At 38.8% G+C, this 26042-nt stretch overlaps 1 protein-coding gene across 1 annotated transcript in view; it reads right to left on the bottom strand.

Moving 5' to 3' along the window:
- Positions 1-14704: 14704 nt before the first annotated feature.
- The window catches only part of HSD17B4 (hydroxysteroid 17-beta dehydrogenase 4), a gene marked incomplete at its 5' end in the record, with an annotated part of 55252 nt that continues 43914 nt past the window's right edge, over positions 14705-26042 (bottom strand). Inside the window, 3 exons of the mRNA XM_079548674.1 lie at positions 14705-14832; positions 16050-16177; positions 24251-24389. Coding sequence (XP_079404800.1) covers positions 14743-14832; positions 16050-16177; positions 24251-24389 — 357 coding nt within the window. The 3' untranslated portion in view covers positions 14705-14742. The remainder of the gene's footprint in view (positions 14833-16049; positions 16178-24250; positions 24390-26042) is intronic.

The raw sequence follows: 26042 nt of genomic DNA, 5'->3' as shown, positions 1-26042 counted from the left end.
AAATTGGCTGGAAGCGTGGATCTGCCTGGGGGTAGTGAGGCCCTACAGAGGGATCTGGACAGGCTGGAGAGCTGGGCTGAAGCCAATGGGATGAGTTTCAACAAGGCCAAATGCCGGGTCCTGCATTTTGGCTACAACAATCCCAGGCGATGCTGCAGGCTTGGGGCAGAGTGGCTGGAGGACTGCGTAGAGGAAATGGACCTGGGGGTATTGATTGATGCTCGGCTGAACATGAGCCCACAGTGTGCCCAGGTGGCCAAGAAGGCCAATGGCATCCTGGCTTGCATCAGAAACAGTGCTGCCAGCAGGAGCAGAGAGGTGATTGTTCCCCTATATTCAGCACTCGTCAGGCCGCGCCTCGAGTACTGTGTCCAGTTTTGGGCCACTCGCTGCAAGAAAGATATTGAGGCCCTGGAACGTGTTCAAAGGAGGGCAACAAAATGGTGAGGGGTCTGGAACACAGGCCATATGAGGAGAGGCTGAAGGAGCTGGGAATGTTCAGCCTGGAGAAGAGGAGGCTCAGGGGAGACCTCATTGCTCTCTATAACTTCCTGAAGGGAGGTTGCAGTGAGCTGGGGGTCGGCCTCTTCTCTCGTGTCATTAGTGATAGGACCAGAGGGAATGGCTTCAAGCTACGGCAGGGGAGATTCAGGCTGGACATGAGGAAGTATTACTTTTCAGAAAGGGTGGTCAGGCACTGGAATGGATGCCCAGGGAGGTGGTGGAGTCACCGAGCCTGGGGGTGTTCAAGGAAAGGCTGGATGTTGTGCTGAGGGACATGGTTTAGTGGGAGCTATTGGGAATAGGTGAACGGTTGGACTGGATGAGCTTTTAGGTCTTTTCCAACCTTGGTGATTCTATGATTCTAAGATTGATAGGCCTGATTTCTTCACATTAAAATGTGAACACAATCATAAAACAATGAATAACTGTCATGAAAAAAACAGTGCATAATCCAGGTCAATATGTCAAAAAATTGTGTTATCCTCCAAATTTCTCACCAAGCCAGTGCTCAGATGCTGGAAATGTCTCTGCATTTGGAAATGATTCTTTCATAAAGACAATCAGTTTATATATTTTAAAAGATTCTGGCACTGAGTACAAAAGATCAATTACTCACAAGTTTTGAAAAGACAGCACAGAAGAGGATACTGCAATAAGAATAAGTGTAACCAAAGACTTTAAGATCCTCTTCATGGCTTCTTGGATTTTCACAATAGTGATGAATTGCACCCAAAACCAAAAGCAGAAAATGTTCCTTTAGCTGTTAGGAACCCAAACATATCTGCTATCAAATTAGCCAGAACATGATGCACAAATAAATCTGACTTTGTCCTGTGTAAATATTTCACAATGACCATCCAGGGTGCACCTTGTGTAATCCTTCACATAAAAAGTTCAAATCCCTAATGAAAGCTTTTAAGATATGAAGGGGAAGGACACTGAAACAAAGAGTATGATTTTCAGTGTTTCTTACTTCTTCACATAAGTACCTTTTCTTTCAAGCAAGGATGATTCAAATAATTTAATATTTAACTTAAAAGTAAGGTTCCATACATCACTTTAGAAAGGAGATGGAAAAGTATAACTGTGTATCTTCCGCTATGGTTGGATGTGGGAACTGTGTTTCTGTAGGAAATGTGATTATAACGAAACAGGGGATGATAATAGCACAGGTATTGTTACTACAAAGCCACACAAAGGTTTCAACTTGTTTTCATTTGCTCCATGGATAAAGCAATTCAATGGATGTTACTGGAGCCTGATAATATAAATATCTGCCTCGTCAGAAGAAAAGTAGTTTGCAGACAGAAACAGTAGGATGTGGCTGCACCTGACCACCAAATAGCACCAGAAGACAGCTTATTTTGTTATATTCTCCTCTGTTTCGTTTTGTGATTTTACTAATTTGAGGCAAAATTGTATTTCCCTTCCCTTCTTATTTAATGCCTTGGATTTGGCACAGACATGAACTTTCATCAACGTATTTCTTAAAAATATAATTACTCAAAAGGTTAAACGCGGCTTTATAAGTCTGAGAATTACCAGCCCAGGTTTTGCTCTGAAAACTCCCCAGTAGGTCAGAAAAGTGCATCATCATCTCTCTCATCCTAAAAAGGAAAAAAAAAAAAAGAAGAAAAAGGAAAAAAGAATAAATATCACTTCAAAGGGCAAGGTTAAATGTTATTAAGATTACATTCAAGCGGTGAAGCTTCTCAGGAGAGGCAAAGAACCGCAGTGTGTGATTTGCAGCATTCCCTCTCTGAATAGCAGAGGCATCCCTCTAGTTCCTGGGTAGGCGGCAAAACAGGGAAGAACTGAGTCTCACTCTGCAGTTTAAAATACAGCACATCTTTAGTAAGAGACTCATGATTTCTGCAACAGAAAGGAAAGTTGTTTACACTGAATATTTTGAAAAGCATAAGGTTATATGGTTGTTTGTTTTCAGGGCAACATTACTTACTCCTCAGTGAAGCCTTTACCTCGCTCAATTTAGTGCAATAAAATTGTAGCCTGGTTACAAGCAGATTTCTCTCATGCAGGCAGTGATTCTTTAATAAGCAAAATCAGATGCCTAAAAAGACAAGATGGAATGCCATGGACTTTGGGAATATCTTCCCTCTGACTCACAGAGCCTTTACACTGATGCTAATCAACTTTCACCAAAAAGTAACAAGGAATTATCTTGAGTTCAGAAACATACTAGCTTCAGATTGTTCAGGTGATCTGGTTTTCATTTGGCTGATTTGTGGATATGGGCAGTGGCAACACACTGCTTTTGTTCTCTGAAGTCTGAGTTAATGTTTGGCAGTGTCAGATTTCCTGCCAATATACGCAGAATTTGCAGATCGAGGTAAAATTTGACGAGCACATCTGAGTGCACCACTTTAACATTTCAGGCTCATTTACGTAATGGAAAAAGAAAAAAATAAAATGATTGCTTCAGTGCAGATCTAAAATAGAAAAAGCTGTCCTTGCTACGATTGGCACCTGTGACTCTACTTGTGTTCAAAGGAGAATCCAGCTTTATGCATGCAGCAGGATTAAATTCCAGGGCATGTCAGCACCAAGACAGATGAGTCATCTGTACCAATACATACAGCTTACTGCACATTTATTTGTCATTTGAACTACCCCAACATTTTTAACAAATTGATTTTTCCAACAATGTATCTGTCATCTTTTCCTTTGCTAAATAATAAGGGAATTCCCATTTTAGACCTTTGAGATCTAAATTGTTTGTCTTATTGGTGATTTATGAAGCTTTCCCTCAGATTTCACTCATTCTGCTGCTGAAGAATTTGTTTTTAAATTAGTTCTTTTGTGACATACATCTATGCGTGACTTTAAAGACATATTTATGCTAAGACTGCAACCAGAGTATTGAGGAAATATTTGAAATACTTAAAAGACTGTTATTAATGGAACAGCACAGAAGAAACAATGTGAGGACACTGAAACCTATAACTATATATATGTTTTATTATCAGAAAGGAAACACTGCTCAAAAATTTCTGATTTCTGCAGCTTTTTTTAACTTATTACAGCTTACAGTGGATTAAAGTTCTGATTTGGGCATTTTTAGACAACCTCTCTCCATCAGGAACTAGAAAATGGAAATGGGAGAGAAACTCAAAATTGCTTGCACACTGTGTTAGGATTTTGTTATCTTAATATCCCACTCCATGTAGTGACTGTGAGCAATTCAGATAGACAGTTTCCATGTCTATTTCCCAATGTTTCCCAATGGGAAATATGCCCATTAACCCGATGAGTTTAAAAACTACAAAAGTGGAGACTATGTAATCAATACCAGCAGGAAAATATCATCTGGGTAAGGATTATCCAACAAAAGTTTCAGTACCAAAACAAAACCTGATGGTCTCCTTTTCCTTCGGAAAAGATTGCCATGAACTGGAAATGGAGGTCACCTCCATTGCACAGCAAGATTTACAGGAGCAAAAAAAACTGTAGAAAACTTAGGATGAAAAATAATTGTAGTCCTCAGTAACAGGTTTACTCTGGAAAAATTACTCATATTGTGCAGGTGTTTTTTAATTAATGTAATGCTTTTTCTTGCCACATGTTTCAATTAAAATGAGATTTAGCATAATTACATATAGAAGTTCTGCAGAAAGATTGTAGAGGTTGAACATGACAAGGAAAGCATTCTGTGTGACCATTCAGCCAGAATGGAATTAATATTCACCCACAAACCTCTAAGAAGCATTCTACAGCACTGCTAATGATTTCAGTCTCCTTCCTGGCTGGATTTTTAATTAAAGAAAATATTTCAAGGAACTTTCAGATCCTATTCTTCTTTTTCAATCTGGAATGATTGATTAGAATCATTCCACTTGTTTTAACAATACTGGCAATCAATAAAAGTAATTATACTTACAATAGAGTACAAGGAGAAACGAAAGATATGATGAAACCTTAAAACTTCAGTTGTTCCTCTAGCTAAACGGTATCACTAAGTCACTATCTATATTAATGATTTACCCTGCTAGCCAACCCTACCATTCTTAACCACTTTCCATGCTAATTAGACCCCCATGCTACCTGGGGTTTCTGGATTTTTTCTAGTTCTCTATCACAAAACACTGAGCACACACAGTACTTATATGCCTGCTATCATAACTCTACTTTCATTATCTGGCCTTAAAGAATACCACAACAGTAATATTGATCTTCAAATTGCACAAGAAATAATATTTCTGGACAAGTGACCATTTTCTGTCGTCATCTAAATGCAAACAAATAGTTCCAGAAAATGTAGAATGGAAATAAATGTTCATCTAAAAGATCTACGCTTTTTAATTCTCTTTCTGTGGTTTCTAATACACAGTCTCAGAAGTAAGTGTTCCGTTCATTCCATACAACACAGACTTGCAGCAGGACCATAGGAGAAGCCCTGAATTTCCCACAACCATTAGACTGACATGCACAACATCTAAACCTCTCTCCTCATCTGATGGAAGAGCATACCCTCCTTCTCTCCACCTCCCTTACCTCAGCTGCCCAGAAGAACTCCCTGAACAGAGGAACTAAAATGGGTTTTAACCAGATTGCCCTCTCAGGTTGACAGGACCTCTTGTATCTACACCTAAATGTTGTAAGTCAAGTGGGAATTAATCTTTGTACAAGCTTTTGTATAGGTACCCTTAAGTATTGCAAACACATACTTTTGTTTAGGACAGGCTGAGCATCCCTGAAAGTGCTTCAGTAAAAGAGCTCCTGATCATGATTAGGGTACAGATCTTGTCTTCAAATAAGGGCACCTCCTGGAAACACATAAACTAGACATATATTTAATCAGTGTGACTAGATTAGTCAGCAGAAAGGGAGATTAGCCTCATCCTTAACAGGACTATCCTCATTACAATACTACAAATCACTCTCACAGGTTTGAAGACCCAGATCCATCTGGAGATCCTTCCCAATGAGCATGTGAAATATTAAAAGATATTGTGCATTAACTTGAAAATTAGGGAAAGAATCATAGAGCTGGATAGTGGTCAAGTTATAAGAATTCATACAAAAAGCACTGTGGAGGATCCCTGTGTGTACTAGCTTGAGAGACAACCTTGCACCCAAGTTTGTAATAAGCCAGTATCTCATCTTGTGTGTGAGATGATCTTACTGGACAACCTATATATATGTTCAAATGGCACTCCTTTGTAGTCTAAGCTTCAAATAAATAATAACAGTTTCAAGAAATAGGATGCACACAAAATTAGTATGCAATTACTCACATTCTACATAACGATACTTGATAATCAACTCAGAATTTCAAGCTGTGTGTACATTTGTGTATTTCTTAATGAACACAGAGATATAGTTTCAAAAGCGCATTGTTTCTTAGACTTGGAGAGTGATACAATAGATTTTGTGAGCAAAATAGATCAATGTTTATAGCACTGAGTTTATTAACTATTGATAATGTGCAACTTTCTATGGTCAGAATTTTGCTAGCTGCTAGTTACTGTACAGAATTGTTTGTCAACTGATAAGTTTTAAATTGGCAAGTACAGTTTGCATGACAGTGCCTTCAGCTGTGTGACACAATATTTAACCTTGCTTTGAGAAGAACTCAAAAGAAGGTGAAAACACACTGACAAGTAGTGAATTTTAAATTTCCTGGCAAAGAACTTTTGAAGCTAACAATGAAACTCCACACACCACCTGTCTGTCCCAAACAGATCAGCAGGAGGTAAAGGAAGAATACAGAGCTCCAGTTCAGACAGTGTGGCTGAAGAGAGCCCTAACATTCTGTAGAACAGAGGAACGCATCTTAGAGACAGCCACAAGGACATCGAATTATATTCCAGATCTACAGAAAGACAAAATTCCATTTGTCACAAACTAGCTGAAAAAAAAAAAAAAAAAGATAATAATAATAACAAAAGTGGCAAGGACTCTAAGTAATGTGCATATATCCTCAAAATACAAACAACAGGTATTAGGAGCTTCAGCCAACTTTTTCAGATTTTTAAAGACCCTCATCAGGAAGGTCAAGGGCATCCTGGTCTGCAACAGAAATAGCATGGCCAGGAGGACCAGGGATGTGACTATCTGCTAGTACTCAGCACTGGTGAGACTGCATCCTGAGTACCGTGTTCAGTTTTGAGCCCCTTTACAAGAAGGGTATTGAGTTGATCAAGTTGAGTGCAGACAAGAGCAACAGAGCTGATGATGGGATGAGAAAACATGAGGTAGGTGGAGTGGCTGAGGGAACTGGGGCTATTTAGTTTGGAGAAAGAGAAGGAAGATTTCATCACTCTGTACAGCTGAAAGGAGGTTGCAGTGAGGAGGGGGTAAGTCTATATCGTCAGGTGACAAGTAATAGAGTACATGAAAATGGCCTCAGGTTGAGTCAGGGGAGGATTAAATTTGACATCAGGAAGAATTTCTTCGCAGAGAGCGTTCAGGCTTTAGAACAGGCTGCCAGGGAGGTGGTGGAGTCTCAGTCCCTGGAGGCATTTAGGAGGCACGTGGACTTGGTACTTAGGGACATGATTTAGCAGTGTTATTGGCAGTGTTAGGTGGATGGTTGGACCTGATGACCTCTTTTCCAACCTAAAAAATTGTATGATTCTGGGATTATAGGAAGATTCCCATGAGAAGAACTGAAATTTCAATATAACGTTATCATGAAGAAATCCAACAGGACAACTGGTATGCTAGAATCTCTGAATATAGTGGAGGAAAAAAGAAAGTTTAAGTGGCCAAAGAAAAACAAAACTACTTTTGAGAAAGCATGGTTCCCAGCAGTTACACAGGGGATGCTGGAAAGCAGACACAACGCATTTGAGGGCAGAGCACGGGCTGCAAACAGCAGCTCGTTACTGAGATCAGAAGAGGATGGTTCAAACAACTCTGCTGGCACAAGGTACAGATACCATTATTTTCTTTCCGTGAAAGCTTTCAGTTTTTATTAAAAAAAATAAAAGTGCTAAGATAGTTTTGAGCACACTCTTAGTTCTTAAAATCAAAGCTGGCTTTGGTCTAACAATAAAATTTCCTCAGTTGTTCCATGTAAGACAACTACCCCTTGTAAAAAAGGCACCCCATAGCAGATGTACACAATGCCATAATCCTACAAGTACATCTTTGCTGAAACTAATAAAATCTAGGAGAAAAAAGAAAATAGGAAATTAATCAGCATGTAACAGCTAAATTCACTAGGAACCTTGCATTAGCCAACATGCAAAAATACACGCCAAAAATGGATCAATTTTCCTCTTAACTTCAAGCAAAATGCAGAATATGAATACACTGAGTTAATATAGCCATAATAATTACAGCACTTGAATCAGAAATGTGATTAGCACTACCAGAGCATAAAAGGGTGACAGTGGCACACACGGTAAGTCTGTGCCTCAGGTGGGAGGGGAGACACAAGTATTCAGTATCTACAGATCCCTGAGGATTTCACTGAGACGTGTGGGGGAAACACAATTGATTGCAAATCCAGCATCTTCATTAAATCTGTGCAGTGCTCAGAAGCACATTGAGGCAGACTCCTGGTTCCTATCTCAGTACTGGATTACCTCAAAGAGCAGAAGTGAGAGGCCAGAATCAGCACAGATGTTTTGTGTGAGATGTTTTATCGGACCATTATCAACTGCGTGCAAAGTCATTAGAACCAACACGATCTTTTGTAGTCCAGTTTCACAGTTAAAAACACTGGCCTCAAATTCTAGGCTGACTATGGAAAGTACTGAAACTACAAATGCATGAAGTGACCTAGAATTACTCAGAGAATCATAGAATCACCAAGGTTGGAAAAGACCTCCAAGATCATCCAGTCCAACTGTCCGCCTACTACTGGTATTTCCCACTAAGCCGTGTCCCTCAGTACAACGTCTAAACATTCCATGAACACCTCCAGGGTTGGTGATTCTACCACCTCCCTGGGCAGTGCACATCAAGCTGGAAGTTGCAAAAGACTTTAAATAAACACCTAAAAAACAAACAACAACAACAAAAACCCCACCAACTTTGGGCAAACTACCTAAACTGATGAGATGTGATTTTACTTCAGACATGAGCAAAATCATCTATCATCAGAATTTCCTAAGCCAAACTGGGGTTTAGTCAGTGTTGAGCATTATTGGCCTCACAAGTGCCTTCTACGTATTTGATTAACTCAATTGAATTTCTGGTGTGAGTCACAGAGCACAGCAGGAAGCTATTCTTTATTATTTAGATATTTTTTTCCTCAGAAAATGAAAAACAGCAATAAAAGTTTGCTTGTCTGTTTTGGTTTCTGTTGTTTTCTTTTTCTTTTTTTTTTTCTTTTTTTTTTTTTTCTTTTTCTGTGTGTGTGTTACTTTCCAAATGTATAGCTTTCCCTACTCTGCTTAGTGACAAACATAAAAAGCAACACCGAAAACCCACTAGAAATACATTCTAAATATGCTTTGGGATAAGAAGGCTATATTTTCTCTGATATAATTCACAAGCAGAGTCGTTTTATCTCTATTAAAAAAAGAAGCACCTAAAAATCCACATGTATTACATTCAATCATAGTCTGCTACCCTTTTATCATCTTTTTCTAACAGGATTATGATGCTCTCAGCATCACAGCTATTATGACCTCTGATAAGGTTACAGTAGATATACAGAACTGCATCATCTGGTTATAAAAATTAGGCTGAGTTTTACACGAGTCAGAACAGTGCAGAACTCAGGCTAGTTTTGACCAGAAAAGAAAGAGACATATGGGATCTCAAACCAAGAGAGTCAGGCAGCTTTGTGAAAAGGTCAGGCAGCTCCATGAGTCACATGCACTTCATCTTAAAGGACAGACCAGCACAAGTGAAGAGCAACAACAAAAAAAATCCCTGTGAGAGGAATATGCTTGTATGTGCTTTGGGACTTAATCCAGCCACGTTGATTGACGCCAGTAGCAATTCAGATTTTATTTCCTATAGTGAAAGTGTTGTGCTAATAACATTGGTACTAGACTGCAGTCTCCAGCATCATTCTAATGCATTCTTTTTTTATCCCTCACCTCTGGTCCTGTATGTAGAGGCAATTATTTGGGTAAAATAAGAAAGAAATTGACTGATTGTCACCCTAACTCTTAGAGCTGATAGTTTTTTTGGATGGGCCCTGGATAGCAACAAAAAGTTGTTCATTTTTAACTTAGTCCACAGAAATCCTGCCATTCCATTTCTGGCAGCATCATGTCTGTTCAGACTCAACATTCAGTGGGATTCAGGTGAAATCCAGGTGCAACAGAAGATTCCTTCCCGTTCCAAATCCTTGACTAACTACAGACACTGCTACACACACCTATGCAAGAAGTCATTTAAATGCAACCACAGCCACATCCATAGTCTGCTACATTTCTCCTGACCTCAGATCATCTGATGTCTGATGCTTTCCACGTCACTATTCTGGAGATACATCTGGAGATTCTGGAGATAGCTGAGTACAGCCCTGCAGAGAAGGACTTGGGGCCCTGGAGGACGAGAAGCTGGACATTGAGCCAGGAGTGTGCGCCTGCAGCCTGGAAGTCCATCTGTGTTCTGGGCTGCATTAAAAAGGGGTGGCCAGCAGGGAGAGGAGGTGATCGTCCCCCTCTGCTCAGCTCTCAGAGGCCCCATCTGCAGCGCTGTGTCCAGGCCTGGGGCCCCCAGCACAGGAAGGACGTGGAGCTCGTGGAGCGGGTCCAGAGGAGGCACTGAGATGAGCAGAGGGCTGGAGCAGCTCTGTGTGAGGAAAGGTTGAGGGAACTGGGCTTGTTCAGCTTGGAGAAGAGAAGGCTGCAGGGAGACCTCATTGTACCTCACTGTACTTCCAGTACTTGAAGGGAGTGTATAAACAGGAGGGGGAATGGCTGTTTACAGGATGGATAGTGACAGGACAAGGGGGATGGTTTTAAATTGAGGCAGGGGAGGTTTAGGTTGGATATTAAGAGGAAGTTCTTCACTCAGAGGGTGGTCGAGGCACTGGCACAGGTTGCCCAAGGAGGCTGTGGATGCCCCATCCCTGCAGGCATTCAAGGCCAGGCTGGATGTGGCTCTGGGCAGCCTGGGCTGCTGGTTGGCGACCTGCACACAGCAGGGGGTTGGAACTGGATGAGCACTGTGCTCCTTTTGCAACCCAGGCCATTCTAGGATTCTGTATGATCTTTCACTGCAGACAAAACATTGTGGAGAACTCATTTTCATGTGACTGAACGCGAGTAAGAAAGATACCTGCAGCAACTGAAGTAGAAGAAAATAGTGCAGGAACTGTAGGATATTAACATTTCCTCTTCCTTTAACCCTTTCAGGGTTTCAGGGTCAGAAAGAAAATTTCAAGATCAGGTTGGATGGGGCTGATCTGGTGGATGGCAGCCCTGCCCACAGCAGGGGGCTGCTCTGGGTGGGCTTTAAGATCCCTTCCAACAAAGGCCATTCTAAGAATGAATCTGTGGATATAGAAATATCCATCTATGAATATTGAAATAAGGCATTAATTTAAAAAGTTAATTTATCTAGATTAGGAGAATTCATTGGTTGCAGCACGGAGTTCTTTTATTCCACAAGGCATTTTAATTTCTCAGGGTAACACTTGAACAATGGGCAGCTGTTTTTGCAAGCAGTTCAGTCTACCTGACAAACACAAATTGCTTGTAAGAGCATAATGCTCACGTGCAAGGTGGGAATAAGCATCAGAAAGGTCTATAGGACATGGGATTAAGTTTTCTATATGAAATTCCTCAAGCTTGCCTCTTTCATGCCTCCCACTCTCCCTCATTTTACTTATTTTAATATTCTCTGATTATGAATGCACTCATCAACATTTAAAGAGCTGTTACCTGTAATCATAGATGACACTTGGAGAAGGTATTGAACTCCACTGTAGTAAACAGATTAAAAACAATTGTGGGCACTGGAAAGCATGAAATTCAGCACAAGCTTACTTGAAGCAAATCGCAGTCAGAAAGATTGTAACTTTCCTTATCTGTGCTCACTGCTCTCTTGCTTCAGTCAGTGGCCTCATAAACAAGTGAAGAGGACATGCATCTGTGGAACTGCAATTTAAGGTTTGAACGATGAACATAATTGCAAGCCAGCAGAAATATTATAATGAATGTATGCAGAGGAGAAAGAGGAATAATAAAAAACGGGCCATAACTAGAAAGCACAGCAATTCATGCCGCCAGATTTCGCTCTGACACAAGTATTCCTGAAAGACAGACAACTGAATTCTTACCTGGAAAGCCTACAATCCAGACTTCACCTGGATGCCCAGACAGATTGTTATTGACATGCATATAGATCTTACCAAAACATGGTAAAGCATATGTTATGATGAACAGCAGACAGCCTTGGTTCTTGTCTGTATCCAATAGAGTGCATGTGCCATTGAAATTTTTACAGCCAAGGTGCTTGTAAAGGCCTCGTCATCTCCTGGAGAACATTGCTTTAATCGCAGTATCACAGAATGGCCTGGGTTGAAAAGGACCACAACGATCATCTAGTTCCAACCCCCCTGCCATGTACAGGGTCGCCAACCACCAGTTACAGAGCTGGGACATTTGAGAAACAAGAGGGCTTTGCAATCCAAGGTAACAGCACTTATTCTTAGCAGTGCAAAGGCGTTTAAAACAACGGCTACCCTGAGCACAAAGAACATGATGAAGTGACTAGTTCTCTCACGTCTCTATGCCTTGTGTGGAAGCGTGCACAACATATGATGCAACAGCTTATGTTACTGCAGCCTCCAAAACATGAGAAAGTCCCCCAAAACTGCTCCAAATGAAAAATGCCAAAATGTTTGAAACACAAGCTCGAAAATCAGAATGAAACTATCCCATATGAAAGCTGAAAACCTTTGAAACAGCAGCCTATCAAGCTGGCTGTCATTTCCTTGAACATATTCTTTTAAATATATTTATTTGTTTCTGACTGTTTCTGTCACCTACAGAGAACATCTCATTAAGAAATATAACTGCTTTCCTGGATGCATAGCTATCTCCTCATTTATTTTCTTAAACACATTTTTAAGACATGTATTTACACAGGAAAGGTATATGTAGGAAATTGTTTCTCATGTATGTGATATGCACAGCCAACAGAGCTGCAGCAAATCGGCTTCTCTAATACATTTTTTCAAAAAAATAAAAATGTTTTAGTCACAAAAGACAACTTTCTGTACGTGCTACAAAGTTGCTGCATAAAGTGGAGCTCTGCAATACCACCAGACAACCATGACAATGATTAGAATCAACACAAATGTACTCACTGGCTTTGGATGGCCCCTCTGAGGTGGCACACATCACACTTGTTCTGTTTCCTGTCTACTGATGATGCAATTTATGAGAGAGTAGTTGATGTGTCAGTTTTATACTTCTCTATCTGAAATAAAAAATGGCTGGTAGCTTAGCCAAGAAGAAATAAATTTGTGGAGAACTGAATCCAGTGTTACAATCATAACATCTGTCCTCAAAACACTCATTCACGTACAGTCTCAACAGGCTCTTTGATAACTAAAGCCCACTCAGACAGCGGGGCTGGTGTCACTTCTCCTAGTTCAGGCTCAAAAATGTTTATCTTCCATTTCCAGGAGTTCATGTGACAAGCAGCATACGTGAGCATGCTTTCCTCAGGAAAACATGTGGCCGCAGATATCCCAGCTCTGCCCCTGTGAGTGAATTATTCACTTTACACTTACCTGCTATCATGATAACGGCCTTTATGAGAATGCATCTACGCAAAGAATAATCTGGCTATAGTGATAACCTTCGGTGCTGTGTAATACACTGCTCAGATGAAAATGTCCTTCAGCATTTTCATGGTCCTTTGTTGGACTCTCTCGAGTATGTCCACGTCTCTTTTGCACTGTAGCACCTCACCAGTGCTGCACAGAGGGGAAAAATAATCTCTCTCCACCTGCTGTCAACACTTTGCCTAATACACATCAGAAAACTCAACCTTCTCTGTGGCAAGGGCACACTGCTGGCTCAATTTGGTGCCTACCAGGATGACCAAGTCCTTTCCTGTCAAGTTGTCATTGGCAGTCCCCCCAGCATACACAGATGCAGGGGATAATCCAGGTGCAAGAGTTTGCACTTTTCCTTGTTGAACTTCACAAGCTTCCTGCTGGCTCACTTCCCCAACCCACGCAGGTCCCTCTGGATGTATCCTATGATTCCTTCCATTTGGTCTCATCATTCACTTCCTACTAACTCAGAAAGAGAGAAAAAATGAATGCAGATTATAAAGGCAGAAACAAAACAAAACAAATTCCAGTCATCACTCAGCAGTTCTTACAGGAATTAAGCATAAATGATACTGGTGGTAAATACGCACATAAAAGTGAGAAACACACGCCATGAGCAGTGCAGAGACTTTCACAACAGCTGTGTTAGCTACCTCTTGTCATTTCTTACACCTAAGTGCTAAACTCTCCTCACACTATGAACCAGTTTCATACCTTTGCATCCTTCTGTTCCATATTAAAAGAAATTGTTACTCAGTATGAAAGAATTAATGAACAGATAAGCTTTTTTTTTTTATTACAGCCTTCTGTAATAGTCAAGCAATTCCCTTTAATAAAATTGTGCCTGTACAGATTATCATCTTTTTTAAAAAAGAGAAAGCCTCTAGAATTCAGTGTGAAAAGCCCCTAATTGAAATTATGAGGGAGCTATGTGAAAAAGCCTCACTGAATTTCCATGTAATTCACAAAATTAACATATATAGGAGCGATTGTCTAAAAAAGGTGGGCACAGATGCAGTTTAAAGGCTTTCTCCTGTACAGAAGAAAATACAGCAATACAATGGACTTCCATGTTTTAGTGGGACAGTGAGAGCTTAAGACAAAAATTTTTTTAATAACAAGCTGGCTAGATTTATAGCAATTAGGATGTTTAAAGTAATATAAATAAAGACAAACAGACACATAGAAGTTATCAAAGAGATACAGCCATTTAATTTTCTTTAGAATTAATACAGAAATATATGCATCTTTGTAAGAATTTTTTATTCAGATAAAGATGTAGAATGAGGGAAGTATCATTCTTTACTGCTGTGGAGAAAGAAGGGCAGGATATGAATGCTTAGAGTCATTTTATGATTTCGTGTCTACAGCAAGTAAGAGAGCTTGTATATTAGCAATATAATGAATCAGATATATGTTAAGTAATCCCCCAAATGTTTTAATTGCTGCTTCTGAAATAATTGCATTTTCTGTCTTCCGAACTTCTTCACTACTACCATAGATGATCAAGAAGTTCAGAGTTTGGCATAATCTTTCAGGATCATTTCCAGCTTCTGGCTCAGCAAGATGTTCCCCTTCACTTTCAGCTTACCAGAAAAGAATGCCTAGGAAGAGGCAACAAAAGAAAAAACGCATTCAACTGTCCATTCAAAATCCAAAGAATTGCTATTACCAAAAAAAAAAAACAAAAAACACCTGCAATGAAAATTGGGGTTGTTTCATGCTATTGTCCCTAGCTCACAGAGCTATATATGCTGTTTCAATCTATTCCAGGTTTTATTTTGTTCTTTAATGTTTTGTTTCACTGTGGCTTCACAATTTGAAAGCTCTTTGAATGTTCTCAAAGGAAATCCTTTGCATAGCCCCATTAACTTGAAATAGATTCAAATCAGAAAGAGAGAGATGGCAGAACAGAATTCGAATAGATGCTTATCGCTCCTTTAGATGAGAAAACTCCATATCAACTCAAAGGAAATACTAAAGTTCTAAGAATAGGTAATATGCCTGAATTGCAGTCATAGCTCTCTTGCTTTCTGGAGATTAGCTGTCAACATCTAGGGCTTGGTTTATGTCCTATGCTTGTTATACAGAGAGGATTTTATTTCTGTAATATATTGGACTTCTAACAGACATTTGCCATCATTGTTAGTCTCCAATTTTAAAACCAATTCTCCAACAACTTCTGTTGGGGATCAAAGAAAACAAACTGTTCAATATATGACAAGCTAATTAAGGTTCTCATTTGCTCAAGCATTAAATTGTGAGCTGAAATATTACTTTTGTGACAGTTTAATTTACTTTTAAACATGGCATTGAACATACAAACTCTAGTTACAAAAGTTACTTTCCCTCAAAAAAACGACCTAGTTTTGGTGAATTTATGCATTTATGCATTGTCATTTTTCCTTACAGCAGTTGTAGCAGTAAATCAGGGTACTGCAACAAATACCACTATTTTATATATTTTATAAATACCACCTGTAATATATCAAACAGCATAACCTTATAAATCATATTAAGAAATGTCAGAGGAAAAAAAAAAAAGAAAAACAAACAACAAGAAAAAACTTTGTAGTATTAGGCTTTATATCATCTGAGGTACTGCTATCCGCCTTAGAGGTAAAAGAGAGGTAAAGATGGGATAAATTCCTTTCCATGCCTTCTGACTATTTCAGTACAAGATGTGGCTTATACCTAATCTGAGTCTGATCTGCTCTGTCCAAACACCAAGCGTTGCAGGCTTTCAAATGCAAACAGTCATGAGCCAGAACTTGGCTTCAGGCAAACTTCCCAGGGAAGTGAATTGGCACAACCATTTTACCTTATGGGGATTGGTCTTCTGTTGCACCACATCCATAAAATCCTGGTCTGACAGTGTGAAGATGGTATCAGCAGAACTTCTCGCAGGTCCCTGGTACACAGCTCCAGAACCATTTTTCAAGTCAATTGCTGAGAAAAAAGACAGCAAAATATAGTTTTAGTTCAAAGTAAAGATGAAATTTTCAGTTTAAAGAACTCTACTCTCCACACACATTATTGCAAAGCATTCAGCCTAAAACACAACTGTCAAGCTAATAGTTATTTAGAAAATGAAGGCTTTTCCAATTCTTCTTCTTTAATGAAAGAAAATAACAGGTTAGGGAAAAAAAAATCCACCTATTCCTATGCAGTTTGAGCAAATCACTCATGTTCAGATAGTGAAAGCGTATGCATCCTGCATGCTTGCAGTTAAGTAATTCAATTGTGGTAAGTCCAAATTCTGAACATTTTTCTAAAGTGGAGACTAATAAAGTCCTTTTTTGGATTTTGGTTTTGTATTTTGGGGGGGGGGGGGAGGAGGGGGTTGTTTGTTTTTTTAGAGCACAGACCAGGAGAGACACAGAAAAATGTAACTTGATCAATTTATATTGTTGATCAAATTAAATGTTGATCAATTTATATCAATACCTCAGTCACAAGCACGTAGTTTTATAGTAATCAAAGGGAGAAAATGCCTACATTACCTTAAAAATCCTGCCCTTTTATTTTTATGGACACAAAATTTATGCATCAGCATTTCATGAGCCTACCTTGTCACTTAGACTTTTTCAGTGTCTGCTTAAATAACTGTGCTAGATTGAACTTTTGATATTCAAATTAGACTGGTCTCCGTCTTTAAAACGTGCTTATTTTAGCAGCAGATTAATAAGGGGCACATGTACTTAAATCTTACTACTTTATCATGGTACGGGTTTCAATAATTTCATGTCATCAGTATAATTTAACACAGGTAGCACAGCAATTTGGATGGAAACTTCAGAGGATAAAGGGAAAATAGATCCACTGATAACATAGGCCAGGAAAATATTTGAAAAATGTCTCAAAAACAGACAGTTGTTTGGTATTGAAGCACTTCTTGAAGGAAAAAGAACATAATAAGAAATTTTTCAATTAAATCTCAGCCCTTTGATTAACTCTAGAAGACATGTAAAGAATATCTACCTCAGGAGAAGGGGAACTTATAGGAAAGACTGCCATTTTAAAATTGCTGCACAGACATAAGAAAACATTTTTAAACAACGTCTAAGAGTCTCAACTTATTAATGACTTCAAATATTCCAAAATGGTAACGTTAGCAGCAAAGTTGTGAGGTTTTTAAGTTGGTATCCTTTAGTCAGAGAAACCCAAATGTAATGGTCGTTCGACACATTTGCACTTCCCTTATTTTGCCTGGCAGGCAAACATAGCCTGTTCTGCTTGGTGGAGAGAGCATTTCAAGCCTTGCCAAACAGCTGTCCTCCTCTTCTGGAAAGTCAAAAATTTCCTAAAGTGCCTGGAGACTTGGAGTGTTATTTTCCCAAATGAAAAGCCTTGCCAAAATAATCTCCTGCAAGGCTAACGCTACCAGGTGCTGTCACTTGTTTGAAATATTTTGACAGGTTGTGCTCTGCCCACTCTTTCTCAGATTTTGCAAATTCTCAGTCTTTCTCATTACATGTTTTCCTTCTGACTCCCCACTTTCTTAAGTACAAAACAAAATCATTACTGAAGGATATAATACCTCCAATCAGACAAGGATTCTCAGACAGCTTCTCTTAGTTGCCAAATTTTAAGGCAATTGCCTAACTGTGGAGACTGAAAACCAGCTTACCTTTTGTTTTTCTTTTTCTGAATAGTATCTCTGAAAGGTTAACTACAGTGCTTTAATTCATCTCAGGTAGTTAAATCTTTCATTTTCTGAAATTTGTTCTAAATATTATTCTTTCCAGTTAAAATAAAGCTAGAAAGAGAATTACGTGTCCAGTGATGTTCTGTGGGAGAAATTACATACTACATAATTATTATTCACTTCATTTTAAAATAAGTTGTAATTTCAGAAACAGGTTTAATGTACATCACTACCTTGACACAGTAAGAATAGAAGGGAAATTACTCAAAAGCAGATGAACAACCTGCCCATCTATCGTAAAAGAACTAAAGCTTACCAGTGGTTAAGATACAGCTATTCAAGATACAGGAATAAACCTAAGAAATATTGTAGACTTCCTCATTCTCTTCAAAATCATTCATATATTTTTTAGTTTTGTACTCCTCACAGCTAGTGAAACAAAACATCAAGTTCTGCTTCTTGCCAGATCTGCTTCTCCAGTATATATTTAAAAAAAAAAAAAAAAAAAAAAAAAAAAAAAAAAAATTCCTTAAATATTTTGGTTGCAAAGCTCCACAGTTTTCACATGATGAGCATTTGTTTTAGACAAAAAATATCTGCTTGGCGTTAGGGCCGCATCAAGTTTTCTATACCTCCCACCTCCTTTGTTTGTGGGCTGGAGCCACAAAGCCCACTAAAAATAGGGTAGGTTAGTGAGAAATAAAAACTCAACTAAAAATATCTTCCCACCTTCTTCCCAGGCGCAGTTTAACTCCCAATTCCTCTACACCCTCCCCAACCCTGAGCGGTGCACGGAGATACAGAAATGAGGGTTTGTTCAGCCCACTCTGAAGCCATTTCTCTCTGCTATTCCTCTCACCTCACTCTTCTTCTCTGTAGGTCCCTCAGGAGAACCTGCTCCTGTATGGGCTTCATTGGCTATCACCTTCTGGCCACATCCACTGCTGCACCTCCAGGCTACATGTTGAGATCTGCCAATCTCCTACATACGGAGCCCAAGGGCTCTAGGGGACAGCCTGCTCCAGCACGGGCCTCTCCTGGGCTGCAGGGAACTTGTGTTCCCTGCCTGGAGCACCTCGTGGCCTTTTTCTCCACTGACCTTGGTGCCTGCAGGGCTGCTTCTCAGAATTTTGTCACTTTGCTCTCCCAGCTGCCGTGCAGTGTTTTTCACACTTTCTTAAATGTGCTGTGACAGAGGAACCACCAGCATTGCTGATGGGTCCTAAGACACAAAAGACCCTCTTTTCTCTATTGAGCACTGGCTAGAAAGGCAGATTCGATATATCCCAATTATATTTGTTGATTAGTCCTAGTATTGTAAAGTTTAGAAGACACAGAGTTAGAATTAAATTCTTTAACCACTGTGACAAATCCTACAATATCTGAATGATAAAATACATAATACATTGTGTTGCAAGGGCTATTCTCCTTTTCTAATTTACATCTGGGCTGTTCTCCTTTTCTAATTTACATCTGAATCACATCAGCACTGCTTATCAAATCATTTCTATAAATAACTGTGAGCTCCGAAGGCACAAGAACATCTTTAAATACTGCATGACCATGGTACATGCTCAATCATATGAAATCCTTAAACCATTTTTACTTAAAAGTCATTAGGAAACGTTAACATAGATAACTTACTAGGATGATCTATTCCAGACATATGAAAACTATATTATCCATTTTTTTTATCTTAAATAGTGTTACTATATTCACTAAGGAAAAAAAAAAACAAAAACAAAAATAAGTAAATCCCAGTCACAAACGAAGAGCCCTGTAACAATGAATCCTGCCAGTTTCATGAAAACATGAGGGATCTTCTCCTGAGACTTCAGTGCCAGCACACTGTAAAGTGGATATAAATTAGCAATGAAAGAAATGAGCTGAATACCAGAACAGATTCCAACTTTCAGAGCAGCAAAATTCTAACTTTCCAAAGTGGTTTAAGACCAAAAATGGTGCCTTCCTGTAAAGCACACCTTTATGAGACTTAGGCAAATAACACAGCTGTCTGTTGCAGAGGGAAATGGTCTTGAAACAAGCCTCCAGTATAGGTCTCCTACACAAATCTCCTGATGTGTCTCTGAGATTAAACCTCGTACGTTGCACAGCCATTACAGCAGTCAACTTAATAATGAGGTGATACTGGTGTCTCTACGTCCCTGCTTGGACTCCAAATAGTTCCTCAGGTGAGTAGTGGGCTGGGTACCTGCCCCTGCACACTACCAGCATAGTTTCACAGCTTCCAGAAACAGCTGAATAGCTTCCAGATGTCCCAGGTTTTCCTCTACCCTCTCACACAGCTGTTTTGCTCCATACAAAAACCGAAGTTTGAAAGAGAGGCATGCTGCTCTTATTCTCTGTGTAAAAGCTTAGTTTAAATGAAAATTAAAGCTGAAATCCCCTTTCAAATTCAACTAGCTTCTCAAATATGTAAAATTTCAGTACTGCTCACATAAAAAACAAAGTCAAGCAGTTTCAGTACATAAAGCAGTAGTCAACCTTCAATTTTTTTTGTTTCTAATTACATATCTAAATGCTGCATTACAGTAAATACTTAGGAATTATTATTCTCCATACGCTGTGCTTGTCAGAGAAATAATTAAAAGCCCAAAAATGGCATATATCCAGATTAAAACTCTATACAATAGCTTTCAACAGCAAGTAGCCCAAGAGTTGAAAAGTCTAATGTTTATAATATGGCTTTTGCCCTACTATTCATAGGAGAAAGTTATTAGGCAGTCACTTTTGTTTTGTTTTGTTTTTCCCCCTCACCCCAATTCTCCCTCACAGCGGATAAGCAACTGCCCTCAGCCTGAGAGCTAACAGAACAAAGCATCATTCACTCTTCACTGCCCAGAGTTACTTTGCATCATAAATTATTAACCAGCTTCCTGGTAACTTTAGTGACACTCACAATGAAATGCACATAAACTTTTATAGGAAAGTTTTATTTTTTCAAGAACTAGAAAAGAAGAGAAATATTTTATGCTCTCAGCATGATTCAAAGCAACAGAAGAGAAAACTTCCAAACTTCTGAGTGGTGTTCTAGAGATTCATTAGCTATCAGCTAATAAATCTCAATGGCAATGTCTGAGAACTACTGGAAACAACCAAAGCAATTGTAGAGCATAAAATATGCAGAAGGGAAGAGTATGCTTTAGGTAGTGAAGCTAATGTGAGAAGCTGCAGTTAAAGCTGGTGGGTATCTGACAAGAATTCCGTTTTAGAAAATAACCCTTCACTTCTTAGCTTATTCCTTGCAGTTTTGACACTGACAGAATGGATATTGTTTTATTTCCATTTTCACCATCTTTGTAAATTAGAACAATTTGTTTCTATGAGAAAAAAACTCTAATTAAGATCAGTTGTCAATAGCTACAGTTCAACACTTTTCAGACAGTGAATGAGTTGTCAAAAATTTCATATCCTGAGGATTTCTATTACCATGGCTTCATGCCATTGATAGAAAACTAGATAAAGATCATTGCTAATTAAAAATACCATTACTATCATTAATACTATAAACAGAAGTGCCTCTGAAACAAGAGTTCACACATGCTATTTAAGATAATAAAAATTCTGGCTAACTGCGCAAAACAGAGATCAAAAGGTTAGAGTAACAATGAAAGCACTAAAAGTAAGTAATTTTAGAAAGAAAAGACACTGAAAAGCACTGAAGCCTTTAAGTTTAGAATACAATGGAATGACTGCCTGTATGAGAAAAAAATTCAGTCCATGATACAGTTTGCTTTCTCTTATCTGCTTTCCCTCTCACCCTCCTCCAAGATCTCGAGAAGCTCAAGGACATTAGCAGAAGATGCCACAATCATCAAGCGAGACAGCAATGAGCTACAGGGCCCAGATTGTTTCCAGCACTGTCAATTGCTGCAGTTTTCAAAACAGCACAAAGCTGTGTAAAAGTGACAAGTCCAAAGATCAGAAAACAAGCCAGCACAACTAAGTAATGAATTTAATAAAGGAAAGAAGCCCAGCAGGTAGCATAGGAGAGCCTTAAGCACTATTTGTACTGTCCTGGGAGGCTCTCACTAGTAGAGTCTTAGAAAGAGAATGTGTAATAGAACAATTTGTATGAACTCAGAGCAAAACAAAAAACCTCTCCCAAATCAATCTCCTGACATTCCAGCTGATTCAGTGATAAGAATTCTGAACATACGTTGAAGGAGTATACAATATTTACTCACAGCAAACAAATTCTACATTAATTTTAATTCTGAACTAATTTTAATTTCATGTTTCTCTGCAATACCATACCTATTTATTTTACGGGATCTCCCTCAAGCAAAGGAAGAGTTGACACAGAAAAGTTCTGTCCGTTTAATTGTTTTTAGGCAGTGAAACATTCACTGGAAGAAAGCACAACTTCCCTCCTACTGCTCCAGAAACGAACAGAAGAAAGAACAAGGATGGATCCTCTCTCTCTGGACACAGAGGCAAAAACACCCAAGCATTTCCACCATAATAAAACACAGCCTTGTGAAGCAGATAAGGCAGTGCTCAAGCCTCAGTCTTTCAAGGGTACAGATTTCACTGGAACAGGCTGCCCAGGGAGGTGGTGGAGTCTCCTTCTCTGGAGATGTTCAAGACCTGCCTGGATGCCTGCTTGTGTGACCTGCTGTAGGGAACCTGCTTTGGCAGGGGTTTGGACTCTATGATCTCTGGAGGTCCCTTCCAACCCCTACAATTCTGTCATTCTGTGATTTTGCACATCATTCTTTGCCAGATTCTTCTTCCATTAATTTACCCATTCTCTGCAGATAATATTAAGCCACTATCAAAGTCATTCCAAATTTAGAGACAAGAGTAAAACATTTTAATGACAACATAATTTCCTATTTGTAACTGTAAACACGATTCTCACTTATATTACTTTTATTTACAGATGAAACGATGGATGAGAATGATGTAGTTAACAAACATAAGTAACCACTTCAAGGGTTTTGGAGTCTAATCAGTATGTCTGTAATGTATTTTCTAAAAATTCAGGCATAGACACAGAAAAGACTTCATAAGCCTTCTGTCCAGTTCTAAACATCGTTTAAATTAACAAAAGTGTTAAGAGTAGAAGACCAGAGAAATGGTAGGAATTCCTAATGGTAGGAATGATTAAGAGTAGTAAGTTTCAAGACATCTTAGTTAAATTACTTAGTATCCTCTCTCTCATTTTCATTTATCAGTACTCAGCATTAATCATCTACACAAGTATATTCAATAAATTAACTGCTATCCAAGTGCAAATCTCTCCCCATCCCTTAAAAATTGCAGAAAATGCAATACAGATAGAAAAGAACTTATGTTAATCAATCTACACATGAAATCTTCCTGATCCTCAGCAGGAGTCCTGCTTCACAGAATCTTGCTCCTTAAAATTAAGAGAAAGTGAAATTATAAGGTCCTAAGTTGCTCTGTATGCACAGTAAACATTTCATGAGAACATGACATTATACAGACTCAAGACTACTTAAAAAGCAAACCAAAATAACAAAACAAAACAAACCAACAACAAAACAACAACAAAGCAAACCTAACCACAATTTATAGGACAAAGTGCAAAAAAGACCAGATCTGACCTAAAGGACTGCTGTCATCCGACAGCCTGCAAAGGGAAGCCCACCTCACCAGTATCTCCTAAAACGGTTCCAATTGGATTCAACCATTGAAGCCAATTGAAATCAAGCTGTGCAAGGGACAGGCTTGACCCAAAGATTTGTATTTCCCCACAAGGAAGACAGACAGGCCTAAAATTACAACATGAGTGCACATTACACCCTTCTTCCCACCCACTGCCATTACAATCTTTAGCTTGGTCATCAACCCTGTCCCCTTCCATGAAGGATGGGCAAACAATTTTACATTCATTAAACTTTCATATCAGAAATTTCACACGGAAATAAGGTGGATGATATTTTTACTGAAGGCACAAGAGCAATGCAGAAGGAATAAATACTTGCTCAGTACAGATTAGTCAGTTTGTACATTATCAGACTAGTTACTCCAGCATAGCCTGCTAGAAGACAGTTAAATTAACCTAAGTGTAGTGAGGAGCCATTCTGGGGAATAGAAGCACAAATGCCCTCAAGTTCTAGAAGACTGTGTGCCTATGCCTTCATCTAAATAGGAAAGTTACAGAAGCATACTGTTAGAGAGTTGAAAGAAACTGCCATTATGGAACTTTATCTGAACACGTTACTTGCGTGTTCAGTATGCAGTCAGATTTTTAGGTCCTGTAAGCATTCATCTACTAGTTTATCCTTGTTTTCAAAGCAACACTGTATTTAGAATGAGTACAATTAATCTCACTTTGTTTAAAAAAAAATGCGCTGGGACATTATATAAGAGCTGTTACTTACTCCATTGCACTGCTGTTTTTCCATCTTTAGTGATGTTCCACTGGAACACAGCATTTACTTTCCTTACCAATTCATGTCCAATCTCTTTGATGCGACGGCCAATTTCTTCAAACACCAGGTCACTCTGCAGCCCTGCAGTCTTAAAAAAAAAAAACAAGAGAGCAGGAAGAATTTAAAAAGGAAAGCTCTTTTTAAAAAAAGAGACTTATGACTATTAGTTTAAGCATTGTATCCAGGAGTCTCTACTGCAGAATTATCCAGTGCAATCAAAATGTTTTCCACCACAAGTAATTACTTCTAGCAGTTGTCAGCACTGTAGTGTACACTCCAGCAGAACATGCTCATGGACTCTTACTTGAGAATTATTTCATATCTTGCTTTTACAGTTTTTGTCATTTATCACTGTAATTTAAGGTATGTATTACACTTAGGACTTTTTAACAGCTTCTAAATTGCCTTTTTCCCCATTTAGAGGATAACCATTGCCACTTTTTCCACAGCAAATGGAATATTTTTCAGAACACAAAAAATGTTTTTGCCAGTATGTTACCTTAGTACAACACAACAAATTATCAGAGACTGCAATATGAACAAAGTCAGAACTCAGTGCAATCACAGTATGTTTACCACGTCAGGGTGGGATCAGCAACATTCACATTTTTAACTTTTCCAAGCACGTGATGTTGTGCAAGCCTTTCACTGTTTTACCTCAACTAGTACTTGTACTTGATAAAAAGCTCTAATTTAAGAAGCTCCCCTGATATTTTCATCAAAAAAAAAAAAAAAAAAAAAAAGAGAAGGAAAAGTTATCTTAGCTTTATTTTTTTCTGCTTTACCTACCCATATACCAGGATGGTACTCCTCACACTAATATGTCTTCACCTCCACTGTGATGACTAAGAAGCATTTTCCATCATACGACATGATATCTGATGACGTGAATTTGACAATCACTCAGGTAAGTTTCCCCTACTGCATGACTCAGTCAGGAAACTCCTGCCTAAGTACCTTAATTTCTCAGTCAGCTTGAAGAAAAAAACTGTTCTGTCCATGTTAAATAAACTTCTGTAATTATTTCACTGAAATGTTCTAATGCTTAAATGTTTGAACCCCAAATGTAGATTTGGCAGCAGTTCAGAATATCAAAGGACTGAACACAACCAGTGTAAAGACACAGGTTCCAAGAACATATCACAAGCTTTAGATGAATGTCATTATCTCAGTATTTCCTAAAGTTCAACGCATTAAAGTCTCATTCTTTGCACACAAAAATCAATGGAACAAAAAGGTTTATTATGGCAAGGTACTATGTATGCAGTTCTGCAAAGACTAACAATCAGAAAGATGTGAGCACATGCAATTTTGTCTTTAGTGGCAAGTCCAATATCCTGGGTATATACCAATATCCCATCAAGCCCCTCTTGCTCTCTCTCTCTCTCCCCCTCTCCCTCTCTCTCCTTGTCAGAGAGAATACTTTCTGTGAAGTACATAATGTGTGTTAGGTCACATGCACAAACAGCATTCAGAACCTTCTTTCAAAAATAATTCAATGATAAAATTATTCTTTCTGTGAGGACACTACTTCATTTTCCCTTGCTCTTTTCTTCTAGTGCTTTCCTGTCACTCTCCCCGTGACTCCAGAAAAATGGGAGAAGTCACTCATTTTTACAGCTTACAATGAGTTCAGTGTCTATCACCTGCAAGAGAAAATCAACGTGCTCGTTTCCCAGGTACTTCCCTAATGTGTGGCAGTGAATGCTGCATGACTCTCTTGTTTTGTAACACACAGAGG

This window comes from Tetrao urogallus (genome assembly GCF_951394365.1).
Source record: "Tetrao urogallus genome assembly, chromosome: Z".
Taxonomy (NCBI): Eukaryota; Metazoa; Chordata; class Aves; order Galliformes; family Phasianidae; genus Tetrao; species Tetrao urogallus.
Note: the sequence above shows the minus strand (reverse complement) of the source record. Positions and strands in the feature narration are given on the sequence as shown.